Source organism: Odocoileus virginianus, chromosome 9 (genome assembly GCF_023699985.2).
Source record: "Odocoileus virginianus isolate 20LAN1187 ecotype Illinois chromosome 9, Ovbor_1.2, whole genome shotgun sequence".
Lineage (NCBI taxonomy): Eukaryota > Metazoa > Chordata > Mammalia > Artiodactyla > Cervidae > Odocoileus > Odocoileus virginianus.
The window spans coordinates 25,262,493-25,283,233 of NC_069682.1; the positions used below are offsets into that span (position 1 = coordinate 25,262,493).

The 20,741-nt window shown below is 44.2% G+C and overlaps 1 protein-coding gene across 5 annotated transcripts in view; it reads left to right on the forward strand.

Moving 5' to 3' along the window:
• Positions 1-2,875: 2,875 nt before the first annotated feature.
• The window catches only part of OPTN (optineurin), a 38,743-nt gene continuing 20,877 nt past the window's right edge, over positions 2,876-20,741 (forward strand). For 2 of the 5 annotated variants that reach the window (XR_002311605.2, XM_020881310.2), the window contains exons 1-6: positions 2,876-3,096; positions 9,557-9,733; positions 10,635-10,837; positions 14,392-14,574; positions 16,811-16,884; positions 18,704-18,838. Coding sequence is in view for 4 of the 5 variants with exons in the window: in XM_020881310.2 (XP_020736969.2) it covers positions 9,568-9,733; positions 10,635-10,837; positions 14,392-14,574; positions 16,811-16,884; positions 18,704-18,838 (761 nt within the window). In the remaining variant the exon portion in view is untranslated. Of the gene's footprint in view, positions 3,097-6,978; positions 7,004-7,776; positions 7,871-9,556; positions 9,734-10,634; positions 10,838-14,391; positions 14,575-16,810; positions 16,885-18,703; positions 18,839-20,741 lie in introns of those variants that run through there. The other 3 variants (XM_020881302.2, XM_020881306.2, XM_070472079.1) reach the window with 3 other exon arrangements.

A 20,741-nucleotide genomic window follows, 5' to 3' on the forward strand; every position in this document is an offset into this window, starting at 1 on the left:
CCTCATACAGCTGTGTCACTCCCAGAGCTGGCCATGGTCCTAATACTGTAGAGGTTGAGGCGTCACTCTGATGCTCAGGAGACCACCAGCCTCCACCCACCTCCCACTCTGGGGGACTCACTCTTCCCCTCAACCGCCATGAAAGCCCCCCACCCCACCTGGGTTCTCTGCAGTCTCCCTCCAGGACACCTGGGGTAGACGATGCATTTACTGGGATTGGGCTTTCTCTAAAGACAAGAGAAAGGTTGATCTTCCAAGAATCTTGCAAACTTCCCCGCGACAGGAAACACAAAGTGATTAGCTGCCTTCACCAAGCAAAAAGAAGGGGCACCGAAAGCATGAAACAAATGAGTATCTCACTAAATAGCCTACCACACTGCTTTGCATTCACCTACCACAAAACCACATCAGTGAACAGCGGAAAGCATATCATAATTTCAGTTTTCTTAGCTGCACTTAGATTCTATCTACTCATGGGAGCTTGAGAGAGGAAGAAGGCACCCCTCTGGACTACTCAGGCTAAGAAACAGAGTTGGTTCTAACCCCAACAGTAAGAATAGCAACTTACATTGTGCATCAGGCATGGTTCTGTGTGTTTTACATGTATTATCCCTTAATCCTCACAGTGACATTAGGCAGTAAGCTCTGTATATCCAAATCCTTTATTTAAAGCCCTTGGCGCAAGCTGTTCCTGAATCCAGAATTTTTTGGACTTTACAGGGCAATAAGATGCATGTAATTTATATAATATAATTTCCCCAAGAGGGTCCAAAACAGATCTCATACAAACTAAATAAGGTGCCTTCAAAGAAACAATCATATCAAGTGGTGCAAATAAAGACAATAACTCTACATTGGTTTGGGTCAGTTTTGCCACCAAAAGAACTAAGGAAGGCATTGAATTCTCAGATCTTTGGAATTTTGGACCTGTATTAGAGGCCCCATTTTACAGATAAAGAGAATGAAGCACAGCAAGATTAGGTAGCTTGTCCAGGGTCACACAACTATGATGTGGTGGGAGTGCTCAATATTTCCAGAACAAGTGGGTCTGATCGGTTTCTCTACCAGAAACTCATCCACTCTCAACCTTTGCACTCCACAACTAGGGGCAGTCTTGTGTATGACACCGCCCCCCGCAACTGCCATCCCCCTGCCCCATCCCATCCACTCCCTGCCCCTTTAATGAGTATTAGATTCTCTGATACTCATTTTCTCTCTCCTTGGTGGTTTAGTTGCCAAGTTGTGTGGACTTTTGGGGAACCCATCGACAGTAGCCCACCAGGCTCTTCTGTCCATGGGATTTTCCTGGCAAGAATGCTGGAGTGGGTTGCCATTTCCTTCTCCAGGGGATCTTCCTCACCCAAGGATCGAACCTGGGATTCCTTCATTGCAGGCAGATTCTGTTTAAAATAACAGAAGTAAGGCAGTGGAGATGACTCGCCCCTAACAAGCCCAGGAGGGACCGTCGGCAATTGGGTCTGGGGCAGGCCCTGATTTGCTTGTCCTCTGTACCTTGAGTGGGTTTCCCTGGTAGCTCAGAGGGTAAAGCATTTGCCTGCAATGTGGGAGACCTGGGTTCAATCCCTCAGTCAGGAAGATCCCCTGGAGAAAGAAGGGAATGGCAAACCACTCTAGTATTCTTGCCTGGAGAATCCCATATACGGCAGAGCCTGGTAGGCTACAGTCCACAGGGTTTCAAAGAGTCTGACAGGACTGAGAGACTTTCTTTCTACCTTGAGCAGGGGGTTAAATCTCAGGGTGATGCTAAGGGCCGGGTAAAAAGAGCTGGCCTGGAGCAGGCTGTCTAAATAGAGGAGTTGAATCCTTCAGGATACCAGGAGAGGGCGCGTTTCCCCTTTTCCTATTTGGATTAGGGTTGTGTGTGTGTGGGTTTTTTTGTCTGTTTTGTTTTGGGTTTTGTTTTTTTTGTTTGTTTGTTTTTTTTTTTCCGTTTCTAACCAGCGAGCAGCTTCCATGTGCAACAATGTGCTTGGTATCCCGCCGATTTAAGCGGCGTCAGCCTTTTCATTCATACATTAAATTCTCTCTTGTGATGTCCTTCTTGGTCTTCCGGACAAACCTGCCCCCAGGCCCTCTCTCCCTCAATTTTTGTTTTCTTATCTTGCACGGGAGGCCTGTTACCGGGAGAACCGGCCGCACTGGCGGGGAGACCCCGACCTTGGGATCAGACGCCTGTGTCTGCGCCCTTGCTAATCCCTTCTCGAAGTGCTTACTTTGCAAACCTAGGCGGCTCTCCCTCCTTCTGTGTCTTGTTTCCTCCCATTTCACTCTATAGTGTCCAGAGGCATCCACTCTCCTCTAGTTCAGTAAATCAGTACCACTGCTTTGCAGATGCAATCCAGGTTAATCCAGTAATCCCACCTGTCTGGAGCATTTGAAGCCAATGTCGACGATTGGCCTGTTCCCCTGGCAACAAAAGCCTCAGAAACATCCTGCTGGCTCTGTGTTTTTAATTAAAAGTCTGTTTTAAGGGCAAAATTGGGTGGAAAGCGGTGCGTGCTCAATTAACTGTATCTAAATATAAGCCCTTTAACAAGAGGCTCATCTCCCTCTTTCGGTGGGATGCAGCGACCCCTGTGGCTCGACTTCTAAAAGGACCTCCTTCGACGATGACAGATTGCTCACACTTCATTTACTTAACAGTTTGCTTTAATTAACCCCGTCCTTCACGGCCGTCACACTAACACCTTGGCGCAGTCTGCATTAACCCGGTTCCGGGCCTTGACCATGAGCGAGCCTTGGGGTTGGGAGAATGTGGGCTGGTGGAGGAAAAAGGAGGGGCGGAGAGCTGGGGCGGGGCCTACGGGGGACTGCCTGCCGATGGGGCGGGGCCTAGGCGGGCCTGAGGGCGGGGCCTGGGAAATTCCCGGGCGGAGGTGAGCAGGCTGCCGCGGCGGTCAGCTGAGCAACGCTGGGCGGGGTCGCGAGGCCGCAAATCAACCTAAAGCTCGCCAACCCCCGTCGCCGCCCCGGCCGGTCCCCCGCTTGGCGTTTGCGTCTGGGTCCGGAGCCCTCTCCCAGCGGGAATGATGCCCAGGAAGCAGTGACCCGAGGGAGGCCGGAGCCCGCGCGCCGGTGAGCCAGGGCAGGGGCGGGCAGGGTCTCCCTTTCCGCCCTGGAAGCTGTTCCGAAGCCCCCTTCCCTGCTTCCCGGAGCCGGTAGGGACGTGGGTGGCGAGGGGTGGGGCGTCTCCTCCAGTTGGACCGCGGCGCTCTCTAGGAGGGTTTCCAGGCCCTGGCGATCCTGACCTGGTGCCAAAGGGCAGCAGGGGCGTCCATCCCAAAGCGGCCTTCCCCCTTTTTTACCCGCCAGACTGGCCGCAGGTGACTTCCTCTGTAGGTCATGAAGGTGGTTTAAGGGTGACATCCTTGCACAGATTGGGGATGATTATACAGCCAGTTCCTCACTATAAGGGAAGGGGTTAAGGACACACCTTCGAAAGACGTAAAAACTAGCTCCACGAGACGACCCAGTACACTAAAGAGCCAGTGGCCGCTTTCTAAGGTGATGGGATTACTGAACAGCTGAAAGGAATCTTCATAAACCGTTGTGTCTGGGGGAGCTTGTGTGTGTGTTTGTGTGGGTAGGTATAGATACATACGTAGAGAATATGAATATTTGCTGAGGCGAGAACCCCAGAGGGGTTGTTTCTGTTGTGTAAGCTGTAGGCAGTAAGCACCACTAAGAGAAAATGTAACTCAGGCTCCAGCTAGGCTCCTCCCTCCACCAGAAAAACTGTCGTTGGAAATTGTGTGCCACAGAACTGCTTAAGGATGAAGTGGGAAACCGAAACTTTGAACATCAAAAGCCTAGGATCGATCTGGTTAAGCAAGAGGCACTATTAACAATGGGCTTCCCTGGTGGCTCCGTGGTAAAGAATCCTCCTGCAGTGCAGGAGATGCAGGTTTCTGGAGAAGGAAATGGCAACCCACTCCAGTATCCTTGCCTGGGAAATCCTAAACAACAGCAGTTATTAACGGAAGAACCTCTCATGCTTCCTCGTTGCCTGGAGAGAAGAGCAGGGGGTGCCCTGGCCACCTCCCCCCACCCCAAGATAGCCCCAGTTTGGGAGGGGACTGGCCAGGTGTAGTATTTTTTTATTTTTTGGTAACTGACCACAAGTTGCATATTATGCTGTGTACTCTGACTGAACACCAAAAAAAAAAAAAAAAAAAAAATCAGACGTTATTTTTGAAAGGAACTGGTCATTGTTTTACCTTCCCATGCGATCCCCCACCTTAGGTGGAGGCACAGAAGTCTTCTCTTCTCCAAGCCTCACTCTTTCTGAATTTTATAAAGACTTGGAGTGTTTGGTATGTTCTTTGAGATTTATGGAATAGTAAATTCAAAGGAAAAGAGGAAAATTAAACTGTTTTAAGTAAAATCTGTTTCACTCAAAGTAATTAAGTTTTCTTTTTCATTTTGACATGTGTATATGTGGGTTGAGTGATGAAATATGTGTTATGAAATGACACCCAGATACCTTTGTAGTGATATTTTTAAAATAGTACTGATTTTCAAAATAAGTTTAGTTCAAGAATCTGGAAACGAGTGCCATTGTAAAACTGTAGAAAAACTCGTAATACTAGTTATGTTGGATTTGTTGCCTACTGAGCAGAAAGTGTTTTACAAGTGTAAGGCTTTTACCTCGTAACACTTGATAGTTTCATTTGATTTCAACAAATGTTTACTGAGAGCCTGCTCTCAGTGTACCAGTCTCTAGGAAAAATAAACACCTCGACTTAGGTTTGATGGGAAAGTTGACTGGCATGGGATAATACAGTACTTTGCATAAAAGAACCAAGCGACTGGAATGTGTAAAGCACTGTTGGGTACTCAGAGGAAAGCATAGGTCTTTTTAGATAAGACATCTATTTGAGCTGGACGTTAAACTGTCCAGTAGATGTTTGCCAGGGTAACAGCAAGTCTAGGCATCTTGAGAAAGGATAGAAAAGCAAAAGGCATGGAACTGTGAACTCTTTAGTGTGCCCCAGGCATGAGTGGTGTTGGTGACAGGAGATGGTACTGGTGGGTAAGTGGGGGGCCAGACTCTGAAAGGCCGTGTTTGTTTTGCTCGGGAGCTGAAGCTCTGTCTGTATGGGAAGGGTGGAAGTAGGAGGATGCTCTTGTGTTGGGGAAGAAACCATGGAGGTGGTGGGGCTGCAATGGAAAGAGATGAGTCAGACCATGGAGGAAGCTATGTAAATTCATTCAGCATCTATTTGTTGAACCCCCATATTCTGGGAATGTTCTAGGTTCTAGAGACAGTGCAGTGAACAGAAAAGACAAAAACCCTTTCCTCTATGAAGGACAACATTGCTATAGGCCAGATAAGACAAGAAGGACCTGACCTAAGCTGGTGGAGATTGAGAGGAAGTGGAAGTGACAGGACTGGGTGACCCTTTAGACTCAAGGGAAGAGGAGATAGGAGTCATCAAGTATAGCTCCTGCCCTGGGAGATGAGGCTAAGTCTTTTTCCATTTTCTGTATGTCCAAAAGTCAGACTACCATTTCTGGCATAAAAGCCAAGGCCTCTTTTGCCCCTTAATAGGATGTGTACTTTTGAGTTCTTTTTTCCCGGATTGTGATGAATTTTGTTGGTGCAATCTTGGAATGTTACTCAACCCCCTTGAAAAACCAAGCCAGAATTTGCCAATAGCCAACTATTCTCTATGGTCAGGAAATAGGTTTTCACTGTTTAAAACTAATTTTTGCATGTGAGGGGTGAACCTGTGAGTACTTAGCAAATTCAGAGAATCAGCCACACCAGGGTAAGGGCATGGATTTATTCTGTGCTATTCTTGCTGGTCCGATGTCCAGTGGATGGAAGTCAGTATAAGGCAGATTTCTGTTGGATGCAAAATGACTTTCTGGCAGTCACAGCCATCCTGGAATAGAATGGGCAGTTGCCTGCTAAAGTCATGTGCCCATTTTTTCTGTCGTTGAAGTCATTCAAGCCTGGTCTATATGCCCATCTGCCATGGAAACCAGCAGGACATTCTTGCATCAAATAAGTTGGGCTGGGCCATTTTTAAAACCAAATCAGGAATGCAGTTCAAGCTCATGCCTACAAAGCCAAGTCACTGCTATAATTGCTTGACCTCTGGAATTAAGAAGGATTATTATAATCAGGAATTCAGATAGCAAATCTGGCAATAAAATCTAGAGATTTTGCTTTTGATTTCTACCTTCCAGGTAGTTCCCATTCTTCCTCATTGGTGAAATCTTGACATATCCATGCTAAATTATTAAATCACCCTTCTGCCTAGAAATGATGCATTTCTGATTCAGATTGGTTGGGTTTTTATGAGAAATTCAGTTACTAAACAGGCAGAACCTTGCAGTAAATGGCTTAGGTCCAGTTTCTATAACCTTTGAAGATGTATGTGTGCAGGGATTTATAACCTATCTGCATTTTCTCAACTGAAAGTAGTTCAAGGGGATGCTAAACATTTAGAGAATTCAGCTTTTCTAACTGGCATTCTAACTGGCATTTTACCAGGAGACATCTCATATATACACTGTGTTGTGATAGATTGTAATGATGGCCCCCCAAATATTTAAAATCATAAAATGCACTTTGAGTCACCAAAAATCAATTAAATTGCTTTTAGCAAAAGTTTGGTTACAGTATTTATATGCTTATCTTTGGCATTTATGCTAACTTCTTATTGCTATGATGGGTATATTTCTGGGAATGTTCTAGGTGCTAGAGACAATGCAGTGAATTTTTTTCTAGCAATGCCACCTAACAAAGAATTCACTATAATTGGGACAGGCATTTGTATTAGTGAGAGAGGGTGGCATGGCCATGAGGGTACTGGGATATATGTGTTGGACAGTGGGAACTAGACCGTGATTTTGATAGAACCTTAAGAATACGTTTTATAGGTCTTTTGAACTGAAAGCAACCATAATGATCATCATTTGCTAGACAAGTCAGTAAATCATCACAGGAGGTCTTCTCAAGGTCACACATCTGGTTAGTGTCTTCCAGTTTATTTTTGTATTGTCTCCCTTATTATAACCCTGCTTCTTTTTTTTTTTTCCGCCTCATGCCCGATTAAAACCTGGGCAACCAGAAAGTCAGTAAGTAGAACTGGTTTTAACTGTTATGGATGTGCCTCAAGTCTTGGTGGAGATAAAACAAAAAGTCAAGAATGAAAAGGAACGGTACTTCTCCCCTTCCCCTTCCCTCCTTTCTCCTCCCTTCTCTTCATCCATCTCCTCCCCTCCTCATCTTTCCCTCTGCTTTAGATACTTTTTTAAAAAAATCTGTTACGTGTTTCCTTTTACTTTTGAAAAGTATAGTCTTATCCTTGAAAACTTGAGGAAATTTAATATTGACAAGTGAATAAAACATGTTACAAGGATTTTGCCTTTGTCAGATATTTAGAATTCTCTGCAAAATAGATAGGAGCACTTTTTATTTAGTAAAAACCCATTTTTATGAAATTTCAGCTCCAGCATAGTTCTGTGAAAAAGTGAGTTTTATGGAAAGCCAGAAACTGGCTTTTTCCAAATTATTATCATCCAAATTATTTTATGCAAAATAACCCAAATAATTTTATTGGGGAAAACAAAAGCAGTCTCTTCTGGTCACCTCATGCCAAGAGACAGCACACTTCGGCAGTGTACCTCTTTCTAAATCAATCAGGATATGTAAAACACAGCTGCTTTCAAAAGACTCAGAATGCTTTATCCGTGTTTAACACTTCACAGAATCGCCATCCTCATTAAAGAATTCCAAGGATGCCTTTCCTGTGCTGGCTGCTCTAGAGAAGTCAGCAGGCCACCAGTGCCAGGGCCCGCTCTCCCCTCAGTAGTAGCACCGTCTCTAATCCTACAGGTATCTTGCACTGTCTCTAATCCTATAGGTGCCTTTAGACCAAGAGCAGGTCACCAGACTCAGTTCTGGGAAGGCCCCAGAGAGCCCAGGAATTGCATCCTGCCAGAGTGGGGAAGAAGCAGTGCTCTGCGCGCCGAGAGTTTGTTGCATTCACGTGCAAGCACTCATAGCTGGTACTTTCCCCAGCTTCTCCCCTCACACATTGAGGAACTTAACACAAACTGTAACCAAAGCGTCCCTGGTAGTCTCTTAGAGACACAGTCGTTTATACTTGACCCTCCTGCCAGCAGTGCCAGGTTCCTTTGGCACGTGTGGGAGCTACTTATAGGGATGTGGTTCTTGGGACACAGTGAAAATGTAGGTTAGTAGTAACCTGTTTGTAAGCAATTCATTGCTAAGAAGTAGGGGAAAAAAGCCTTCTGGAAGCCTTAGTTATTTGTTTAGAATTGCTGGTAGTGCAGGATGGAGGGATGAAGTAGAATCTGAACTTTGGGTAAGTTGAATGGGGCAGCCTTCCACGCTCATCTAGAGCACACACCCAGAGGTTATGATACAGCGCTAGATGAGAGAGCACTTCTCCCCCGTCAGCTTCCAGTGACCCTGTAGTGCCTCATGAAAGGACGAATCATCTTTGTGAAATGTGGAAAAGAAAATGCTTGCCCACAGTCTTTGATTTCTGTGCCTGCTGAGGTGGTAGGCCATACAGAAATACAGTTGGGATATACCCATCTATCTTATTTATGGGAAGGGCATACACACTCCAGTAGTCTTGCCTGGAGAATCACATGGACAGAGGAGCCTGGCAGGTTACAGTCCCTGGGGTCACAGAGAGTCAGACACTACTGAGCAACTAACCCTGCATTTTATTTGTGGCCACAGTGACCCCTTTACAAATTATATGCTTAAAATAGTCTCAGAATATGCAAGAACTAAGCAAGGTTTTCTTAGTCTTTTTAGTGTGCTTCTAAAAGTAAACTATGAAAGCCTAGATACTCAGTGGTACCTTCATTGTATGACAGGGCTGGGTTTTAGAATCATCCTTAATGCTCGGTTATGCCTCTCATTAAGTGACCTTGGATGAGCTCTGTGAATTCAGCTCTGTCACCCAGGAAATACCCATTTGGTTGAGTTTTAGTGAGGATTAGAACTTGACACTCTGGTGTGATGATTGAGCACATAGTAATTATCTGAAATATGTTACTTCTCCCCTTCCTCTTAGCCAAAAATATAAGAAATAAAATATGGAGATTCTTTAACAGTTAATTATTGAGATATAATTCACATACCATACAGTTCACCCAAAATATGGAGATTTGAGCTTAAAACATTTTTCTGGGAAAAAAATCAACTTAATAATACTTTGCCCACATCTACAAATACATACAAAAACCCTCTTGAACGCCTCACATTAGGATTTCTTACCATCTTGATATCATTCCCATCTCTTCCTCCTCCACCCCCCAGCTCCTCACTGTACCCCTTTATATACAGACACATACATACAGACTGAAGCAAGGATGTATCTTTCTTGTTTGAAAGAAAGAATCAAGATTGTTCAAAATGTAATGGGAAAGGAAGTCAGCCCCTTCTAGAATACTTCTTAGGACTTGCATGTGGGTTTGTGAACTCCTGGGGACCCAGTGTGGTGGGAGATGGTTAAATTTTCAGTCTGTGATTTTTCCGTAGGAACTGCTGCCATGTCCCACCAACCACTTAGCTGCCTGACTGAGAAGGGGGACAGCCCCAACGAAACCACAGGAAATGGACCCCCCAATCTGGCTCACCCAAACCTGGACACGTTCACCCCACACGAGCTGCTGCGGCAGATGAGAGAGCTTCTAATCGAGAACCATCAGTTGAAAGGTAAGCAACACCCAGCCCCATGTTTCTCCATTCACCCATGGCCTTTGGGAACACAGTCCCTTGGTAATAGCTTATAGGTGAATCCCTTTCTCTGCACCTGGTTCCTTGGGGAGAGATACAGCACAGGACTAGCTCTTAGTAAGACTAAAGCTGCTTCCAGGGTGGCGCAGTGGTAAAGAATCCGCCTGCCAATGCAGGAGATGTGGGCTTGGTCCCTGGGTCGGGATGATCCCCTGGAGAAGGGGATGGCAACCCACTCCAGTATTCTTGCCTGGAGAATCCCATGGACAGAGAAGCCTGGTGGGCTATAGTCACAGGCTATGTGACTATAGCCTCTTTTGGAGTCACAGAAGAATTGGACACGACTTAGTGACTAAACAACAGCAAGGCTAAAGCTGTTCCCATTGTTTACTTTTGGATACAGGTAAGAATAAAATTATGTATCTCTGGGAAATGGCAGAATGACATTTAGCCCTAAGTTTAAAAGGAAAAATAAAAAGGCTGCTATTATTACAGAGTTAGTCCTAAATATTACCTTAAGAGAAAGGATTCTAATATCTCTAGCCATGGCTTTTGGCAGAACCAGTATTGGAATCCAGGAGTAATGGACCTCAGTCTAGCTAGTTATTAATAGACATTTTGTTAAAATAAATCAATAAAATCAATTTTATTTTCTTGAGAGTCTTGAGGGCAGTCGGTGACATTAGACCTTGTAGTCCTGTTTGAAAGCAGAAACTACTCATTTTGCTATGTAGTCTTTCCAGCTGACCCTGGAGCCCAGGCCAACCCTGGCATTTTGATGTTCAGAGCTACATGGTGAGGTGATCTATGGGGAGGTTCTCTTCATGACCCCAAGTCCAGTCCCCTGGTGTTTTGACCTCTCTCTCTGAACCCCATGCAGAAGCCATGAAGCTAAACAATCAAGCTATGAAAGGGCGATTTGAGGAGCTTTCAGCTTGGACAGAGAAGCAGAAGGAAGAACGCCTTTATTTTGAGACTCAGAGCAAAGAAGCCAAAGAGCGCTTAACGGCACTGAGCCTTGAAAATGAAAAACTGAAGCAAGAACTTGGAAAATTAACAGGGAAAACTGAAAGGGCATTTGAGGTGAGTGGACTGATCAGTTGTAATTTTATTATGTTCATATTTGTAGTGGGATCTTACTTGTCTAGACTTCAAGATCACAACTTTCCCAGTTCCAGCTAGATGCTTGCATTATCTTGAAAGAATAGTGATGAGAAGATTGGTTGCAATTTTAAGAGTCATGTGTAATCTCTGGTGAAGGAAAGAAATGGGTCAAACTTTGACCTTATTGATTATAGTCAAAAGAGTGTTATGGTTATAAATCAATATTTTGTATTCATTATAGATGGTACAGAAAGACCTCTGCCTAGAACCATTCAAATGTTGGTCTTTAGTCCTTGATATAGAATTGCATTTTTAAAATCTATCTCTCAGAATTTTCACTTATTGACCTTGTCCTATCTCTCCATCTGCAGTAGATTCCTCACTTTGTGTTTTGCATTTATTTTTGAAAAATGGTTTGACAGATACTATATCGTGTGATATGAGGCTTAAGGTTGCCACATTTCCACTGACTCAAAGAACCTGAGAAATGTGCTTTGATACCCTTGAGAACGGGTATCGAAGATTTGAATGAAAAGTCCTATAGGTTTCCCAGAAAGGTCCCCGTATTGAAAGAAGTTGAGATTGGAAGCTGGAGCTCTGGACAGCTTCTTTCAGTGTAGAGGATCCATTGAAGCAAACTATAGGCAGGACTCAGAAATGAGTCCTTGGGACAGAGAGACACTGAGGATTCTTCAAAACCCTTGGTCATCAGTTTTTTTCTCCACAAGCTGTGCCTTCCAGGCCCCCACCTGCCCCCTACCTCTTTTGTTTCATGGACCACTTGAGGTGTGTGTTTGTTTGTTTTTAATTTAGCCTCTCATCTTCCTGATTTACTGAAGCTCTCAGGTCTCTCACTCACTCACGCTGACCTGTCTTTGCTGCTGCTTCTGCAGGCACCCCCCCCCCCCCCGACCCCCTCCAGCCATCAGGGTTGCCTCCCGTGTTCTGTGAGGCATAGGGAAGGAGCAGGGAGTTTCCACTGAGACTTGCCCTCCAACCCTCATGGTGAGGCTGAGGTATGACTGATTCTGTCCTGATTTCACTGAACTACAGACCTGGTGGCTCAGAGGGTAAAGCATCTGCCTGCAATGTGGGAGACCCAGGTTCTATCCCTGGGTCGGGGAGATCCCCTGGAGAAGGAAATGGCAACCCACTCCAGTATTCTTGCCTGGAGAATCCCATGGACAGAGGAGCCTGGTAGGCTATAGTCCCTGTGGTCACAAAGAGTCGGAAGTGACTAATCGACTTCACTTTTCACAGACATCATGGTGATCTCTAAAGAATCCTTTTTTCTTTTCTTTTATTTATTTTTAATTGAAGGATAATTGCTTTACAATTTGTGTTAGTTTCTGACGTAACATCAGCATGAATTAGCCATAGGTTTGTGCGGTGGTAAGTCACTGACTCAATGGCCATGAGTTTGAGCAAGCTCCGGGAGTTGGTGACAGACAGGGAAGCCTGGCGTGCTGCAGTCCATGGGGTCACAAAGAGTCAGACATGACTGAGCGACTGACCTGAACTGAAGAGAGAGTTGGGCTTGAGATCCCAGAGAACAAACCCTGGGAGTTTCATCCAGGAAGATGATGGACAGAGCCTAAACAGTGAAATGAAGAGAAATTTTAAGTGTCACCTCACAAGGTGTTTTGCAGATCTGTAATTTCCCAAGGATAATTAAGTGTTAGTCATTCAGTAGTATCCGACTCTTTGCAACCCCATGCACTGTAAGCTCCTCTGTCTGGCCAGGCTCCATGGAATTCTCCACCCAAGAATACTGGAGCGGGTTGCCATTCCCTTCTCCAGGGGATCTTCCTGACCCATCAATCAGATATGGGTCTCCTGCATTGCAGGCAGATTTTTTACTGTCTGAGCCACCAGGCAAGCCCAAGGATGAAGAAGAGACCCACACAATTGCGAAAAAGAAAATTAACCTGACTTCGGAGACTCAAGAGTCATGGCCTTATATCCCTGGTCCTCAGGCACTTGTTTAAAACTGTTTCCTTCCTTTGTGGAAAGATGTGGAAGGATTGGACTTCTGTCCATTCCACTCAGTGTCCTCAGGAAGGTCAAGAGGGTGGATGTGAAGGTTTCTCACAGGATGTAGTCTTCCCCTTGCCTGCTTGCTTCCTGGTTCCAACTAGGCAGTACCTTTCCTTTTTTTCATTTTTATGCCTTTAAATATACATTTCTGTGGTCTGAATCATTAGCAGGAGAGACTGTACAAACTTTGAGCTTTTCCTTGCAGACCTAACTCTTCAGTTTTATGAGTTGCTTTTTCCTAAAGCCTATGAGAGTTTCCTGGCAAGGGGATGGTCCAGAAGAAGGCAGAGCGTGATTCCACTGGTGTGATGGGCTCTTCATGTGCCAATTACTGCCTAGCTCTCACTCTCTTAACACTTCACAGACTAGCTGATTCATGGTCCATACACATGCCTTTCTGATTATTTTTTGGTTCAACTATGAGCCTTTGGGCCTGTTTACCATTCCTTACAAAATCTGTCAGAGGGTGTTTGTGGGGTGGGGGTGGGGGAGGGGGTTGAATTTTCAATGTTGCAGTCCTCTGGTAATCTCAAGTATACATATTTCTGGTGGTGCCATGTTTATAAGAGCCGCAAGGGAAGAAATCAGGAGGCCAAGGTTACAGCTAGATGAGGCCACAGAGACAGCATGATACCAAGTCTTTCTGATCCGAGGAAACTGAAGCCAAGACATTAAGGGAATCTGTTCAAGGCAACACATGCTCTGATTAGCAGTGTGTGGACTAGAGTCTGTTCTCCCTTCTCCCGAGTAAAAACACCACATGTTAGCAAGCTCTTTCTTTTATGACTTTGTCATATGTGGTAATTGCAACGAGACGAACACAACAGGTACTCGACATTAGGAAAATATTAATGTTTATTAGTTTATCAAGGGAAGCCCGTTAATGTTTGAAGAGGCCAAAATTAATTTTCCACCCTTGGTACCAGCCTCTGAATTTTCAGTTTTCTTAATTTCTCACCAGATTTACCTTTAGCAACCTTAAAACACCAGCATAGAATATTGTAACAACCAACCTACACGGCTGGGAGGATTTTGGACCTTTCATTGTGTTTTGCCGTCACCGTACTGTCATGCCCTTGTGCTTTGGCTTGTAAGCAGAAATGACAAGTATGAGGAGAGAGGGGGTGGAAGGAGAAAAAAAAAAAAGGAAGAGGTTGAGTTGTGGCAGTTCTTTATCCTTATTTTCTGGGATTTGGGGCTGTAGTTTACTAGTCAACCATTGCCAAAGTCTGGTTGGTTATTTTCATGATAATCAGATTATTTCTTTCAGAATGTTGAGGAAATCTTGCTTGTCATGAGTTTATTTTAACTTCCTATTATTTGCACACGACAAAGTAAATTTTTCCTTTTCAAATGGTATATCAAAATGCCGAGGAAAAGCTAGAATTCCCTACTGTAAAGCACAGCTGTCTTACCAGTAGGTATAGAGGCACTTGAGTTTGACGGCAGAGTCCTTGGCTGAGTCATTCGTTCACTTTGCTCCACATTGTTTCCAGGACATCACTGGGGACCCCAAGGTCCCCAAGGCAGAAGTGGAACAAGAAGTGGAACAGCTGAAGACCCAGGTGGCACGCCTCCAAGCTGAAAAGGCAGATCTTCTGGGCATCGTGTCTGAATTGCAACTCAAGCTGAATTCAAGCGGCTCCTCCGAAGACTCCTTTGTTGAAATCAGGATGGCTGTAAGTGTGTTGGTTTTGGTTTTGTCTTAAGCAAGTTATAAAACCTCACCTGGACAACTGCTAGAAATATCACTGCTTCCTTTCAACATGGGAAAGCCAAACAGTGGGGAAATTTCAGCGTAGTCAGCATAAATATAAAACATCATGCTTGTGGCTATCACAGCTGAAATGGAAAATACTGATTACCTTTTATGACTGGAGAGATAGTCCTTTTTTTTCCCCCAGTATGTCCTGAATAATTTATCTGACCTAAAAAGAAAAAAAAAAGTATAAACTTGTTCAGCCCAGGTTTCAAAGCTGTGTTCAGCATTTCACTTAGGTAAGCAGAATCATGATCAGATGCAGTAAAATCAAAAGGCTCGCCACTTACTAATCATAGAATCCTCTTTTCAGACAAAGTCCTATGAGGAACGTAGGCATATTAAAAATAAGAAGTGGAGAAAAGCAGGAGCAGAGGTGCTCTGGGCATAGCCCCAGGGAATACCCGGGCTTCTCCCTCCGCTGCAGCAGCAGCTGCTAGGGAAGCGCCGAGGACAGATTCTGGAGCCAGCATTATCTTACTGGCTTTTATGTGCAGCCCCAAATGAAGAGAGCTGGGCAAGGCAGCACAGGCTGGCCTGTTCTGATGGGAAGCATGTGTCGGCGGGTAGCTGGTGTGTGGGCAGACCTGCTAGAAGGGAAACCTCCTTCTTTGCTACTAGAAAAAAAAATGGAATACAGACTAAGGGAGACAGGCACAGGAGGGTATGGTCCTCCACTGTACAGTCAGCCCAGCCTTGTCAGAGCACGCGTCTGATGCAGGAAGAGAGCTTAACTGTGTCTCTGGAAGAGAAAACCCTCCATGGAGACAAGTGGGGGTGAGGCGGGGTGAAGTGCACCTTACAAAAAGCTCGGCTACTGGATATGTCTGCAATGCCAGAGCATGACTCTGTTCACTTTATCATTAATTTGCTGCGCTAAAGATGAACAGAAGTGGAAAATGGCTCTTAATAACCCTGCCACCCACACCCCTCAGAAATTTTAGATGAATAGGGGCTGAAGTCAAGAGAAAATCCTAATCAGGAAGTACCCTGTGTCAGAGCACTCATTCTGCACACGAGCAAAGATTATGAAAACATTGATCAAAGAGCTTTCACCTTCTGCAAATAACTGATAAAATTCAGGAAGTCTAAGGAGCATATCAGAAGTTTCCAAATGAGGCTTCTTTCTTTGGGGTGCATGGTTACCATAATGTTCTCCCTCACTGATGAGTGACAGTTATTTCTAGTGTAAACATGTTTTTCTTGCCTTGCTCCTATGAACAGAAAAACACTGCCCAAGACTTAGGAAGTGCATACAAAATTATCTAGAACCACCTCTGTATTTTTCCACTAGCTCACTGGACTAGAAATGTCTTTCACATCATTGAAGTGGTCTTAGTCCCCCCTGTTCCCTAAGTGGCCCAAGAAGCAGATGAATTTCAATTCAATGGGAGCCAGCCTTTCACTTTGTGAGCCCTGCCCACAGAAGACAGCCTTCTTTCCAAGTGGCTTCAGCAAGTTCTAGCATTTTGCATTTTATTTTTTTATTTTTTCAGATTTATTTATTTATTTCTGGCTGCTCTGGGTCTTTGTGGTTGAGCACAGGCTTTCTCTAGTTGCAGCGAGTGGGAGCGATTCTTCTCTTTGCAGTGGCTTCTCTTGTTGTGGAACACAAGCTGTAGGTGAGTGAGCTCAGGAGTTGTGGCACATGTGCCCAGTTGCTCTGCAGCATATGGAATTTTTCTGGACCAGGGATTGAACCCGTGTCCTGCATTGGCAGGTAGATTCTTAACCACTCGACCACCAGGGAAGTCCCACATTTTGCATTTTGAAGGAGTGTGTGGGAAAAGTATGCTGAATTGTCATTAGCTGTGTGTGACCTTAACTTGTAGAGAAGGGAACTGCCAACAAGAGAGGGAGAGAGGAGATAAGCTTTCCTGTATGTGGGGTCAGGATGACTGTGCTGAATGAGAGGAGCCCGGCCTTCTCATCTTCATCTGGATATTTATAATCCTGACGGGGCATGCAGGTTGAGGGAAGGATAAACTTCCATTCCATTTGAGTGACTGAGTTGAAGCATCTCATGTTTCTGTATTTGGTAGATTCCTTGGGTTACATGTCATCCAAATTCTTGATCTTTCACCTTTTTCTCTTTTGCTGGAGAATTTGTCTTATAGGCATGCTATGGTAAACCTCTCTCATTTCTGCTTTTACAGGAGGGCGAAGCAGCTGTGGCAGCAAAAGAAATCAAGACAAGTCCTGGGCCCACAAGAACTCATTCTGTTGACAGGTATGTGAAGACAGAGTCAGGCTATCAGACAGGCACGCTGGGCAGTCTTGTCACTTTCCCCTCACCCCTGAGAGGCCAAACATGGTGGGCTGAAAAAGCCACTTACTGATTTACACTGGGGTCTTTCCAGAATGTTCAGTTTGAATGCTGTTCATATTTATTGTTGCAGCCCACTGGTAGAGAATAAAAACTATGTTTGGTGCCTTGGTAGGCTAACTAACCCCTCACCAGTCTGTGTAGAGGTATTTCATCACCATCAGGTGAGAAGTGAAAACAAGCTGGTTCTCAGTTAAGAGACCCATGTTTCCTAATGTGTTCACGAGTGCAGTCTGCCCCGGACTAGGCTGCCCAGCTGATAAGGACGATGTTTCCTTTTTCTCTTCCCTGTTCATTCCCGAGTACAAGGCAAAGTGGCTAATGTAGGATAGTCTTCCATAACAATGACTGTAGTTGCTCTGGGTTATGGCTGTTTTTTCAGAGTGTCCAGATATTGTACCTGGGGAATCTCCAGTAGACTTGTGCCTAGTAGACAGCCATCCTAAATAGTAGCGGGACCTTAAGGAGGCGATGGCAGGGGGCCTGGGCATCCGCGTCTCTTACAAGTAGCTGTGACCCAGAATGTGCTATTAGCTCATCCCTGGTAAGCAGGTTACTACTGTATGAATCTGCTTAAGAAGATTTACCTGAAATTTCCCTAAGCATCTCTTCCTTCAGAGACTTTTAATATCTTTTTTCTATAACTTGATGAATGGACTTATAAAAATGTTTTTTTTTCTCAGTTATGCTGCCAAGCCCTTGTATGAGGCAAAAAATCGGGATTAGATTTCTTTCACCAAATGGGGCAGTTGGCAGAAATGAAAGTTACTCCCTTTTTTAATTAGAAATAACTACCCCCGCCCCCCATATTGCCTTTTTAATATCAGAAGACTTTCCTGAAAGTGGTGGGAAGGAAGAAAGCCGTGTTTGAAATCTCTAAGCCACTTCCTCTTCATGTATAGCTGTGTAAATACCACTTCTTCTTTTAAACCACACAGCTGTGTTTTAATAACAGCTTCTTTACCTTGTTTGAAAGTATTTTAAGGAGTCAGAGATTGATCTCCGGGGTTGAAGTTTGAGCTTTGGTGATGGGAACTGGGATTGAATCCTGAATCCTGGCTCTTTGTTAGATGTGTGAACTTGGGTAAGTTACTGAAGGCATAGCTGCTATTAGCGTCAGCGTAGCTTTCCAGAATGTTTAGTTACTGCAGTGATGGCCGTGGTTTTCTTCATCATTGAACTGCTTCTTCATTTAATCTGAGTTTGAAGTCAAGAAATAGATTTGACATACCAACGTGCCTACATTTCTGTACTCTAGTTATTAGAAACCGAAAACAAAAATGCTTTTTCTTCTCCTGACTTAAGAATGTGGTTTTTTCTGTCAAGTTGGCGAAAGACCAGTGGACTGCATGTCACCACAGGCAGCACATGTGTGACCATGGTCCTCTTGGAGATGAGTCCTCTAGGAAAGCAGGGCTCCAAAACTGGGGCTCCCTCTCCTCCACTGCTTCTGTGGGTCCTGGGGTCTGGTGCCGTGGACACTGTGACCACGTGGAGGGAGTGAGCGTGTGCAGAGTAAGGGGAGCCAACTCATCAGCCTCACTCCTTCCCCGGACAGCATGGAGGATCCAGGCTCTGGTTGTCACCAGGCCAACTATGCTTTGTAAATGAGAATTAATAGGAGAATATTGTGGAAAGCTGTTCCTTTTAACTAGTTCCAGTAATATTGTTAGACTCCCAACATTTTCATATTCTCAGAAACCTTTCTGCTGTCCTGATGTAGGAGCAAATCTGCAGAAGGTACCAGGAATTATGTGGAGTTTGAGGAATTAACTGTGAGCCAGCTCCTGCATTGTCTAAGGGAAGGAAACCAGAAGGTGGAGAGACTTGAAATTGCCCTCAAGGAAGCCAAAGAAAGGTATGAAATAAGCAACGCGGAAAATGCATACATTGCTTTTTTAATGGCTTTCAGTTCAGCTCAGTCACTCAGTCATGTCCAACTCTTTGTGACCCTATGAACGGCAGCACGCCAGGCCTCCCTGTCCATCACCATCTCCTGGAGTTTACCCAAACCCATGTCCATTGAGTCGGTGATGCCATCCAACCTTCTCATCTCTGTTGTCCCCTTCTCCTCCTGCCCCCAATCTTTCCCAACATCAGGGTCTTTTCCAATGAGTCAGCTCTTCGCATCAGGTGGCCAGAGTATTGGAGTTTCAGCTTCAGCATCAGTCCTTCCAATGAACACCCAGGACTGATCTCCTTTACGATGGACTGGTTGGATCTCCTTGCAGTCCAAGGAACTCTCAAGAGTCTTCTCCAACACCACAGTTCAAAAGCATCAATTCTTCGGCACTCAGCTTTCTTTATGGTCCAACTCTCATATCCATACATGACCACTGGAAAAACCATAGCCTTGACTAGATGGACCTTTGTTGGCAAAGTAATGTCTCTGCTTTTTAACATGTGTCTAGGTTGGTCATAACTTTCCTTCCAAGGAGTAAGCATCTTTTAATTTCATGGCTGCAATCACCATCTACAGTGATTTTGGAGCCCCAAAAATAAAGTTGGCCACTGTTTCCACTGTTTCCCCATCTGTTTGCCATGAAGTGATGGGACCAGATGCCATGATCTTAGTTTTCTGAATGTTGAGCTTTAAGCCAACTTTTTCACTCTCCTCTTTCACTTTCATCAAGAGGCTCTTTGGTTCCTCTTCACTTTCTGCCACAAGGATGGTGTCATCTGCATATCTGAGGTTATTGATATTTCTCCTGGCAATCTTGATTCCAGCTTGTGCTTCTTCCAGCCCAGCGTTTCTCATGATGTATTCTGCATAAAAGTTAAATAAGCTTTATTGGAATGTAATTAAGATGCCATAAAATCCATCCATTTAAAGTGTACATTTTAATTTTTTTTAGAATAGTCACAGAGTTATGTAGCTTTTACCACATTATAATTTTAGAACATTTTTTCCCCCAATAAGAAACTTAGTACTTGTTAGCACTCATTCCTCTTTCCTCCTGGTAATCTACTTTTCTGTCTCCATAGACTTAACTTTTCTGGACTCCATACAAATTGAATCATGCAACATGTAGTCTTTTGTGACCGGCTTATTTTATTTACCATAATGTTTTCAAAGCTCATTCATGGTATAGCATTTGTCAATCTTCATTCCTTTTCGTTGCTAAATAATATTCTATGGTGTAACTAGACAGTATTTTGTTTATCTGTTCATCATTTAATGAACATTTGGGTTGTTTCCACTTTTTGCCTATTATGAATAATATTTGCTCTCTACATTCAGGCACAGTTTTTTGTGTGGGCATAGTTTTTTAATTCGCTGGGTATATACCTAGGAGTTAAATTATTGGGTCACATGGTTACTCTCTGTCTAATGTTTTAAGAAACAGCCAAACTGTTTTCCACAGTGGCTGCACCATTTTACATTCTCACCAGCATCCACACCAACACTCGCTGTTTGTCTTTTTGATTATGGCTATCCTTGTGGATGTGAAGTGGTATCTCACTGTGATTGTGAGTCTGTTTCCCCAGTGATGAATACGCATGTTGGCCATATGTGTATCTTCTTCTTTGCCCATTAAAAAGTTTGGATTGTCTTTTAATTATTGAATGACATGAGGTATATGATTTGTAAATATTCTCTCCCATTCTGTGAATTATCTTTTCATTTCTTTGATGGTATCGTTTGCAGCACAAAATTCTTTTTTATTTTACTCTAGTCCAATTTATCTGTTTGGTTTTGGGATCACTTCTGCTTTTGGTGTTGTAGCTAAGAAACCACTACCTAATCCACAAAGATTCAC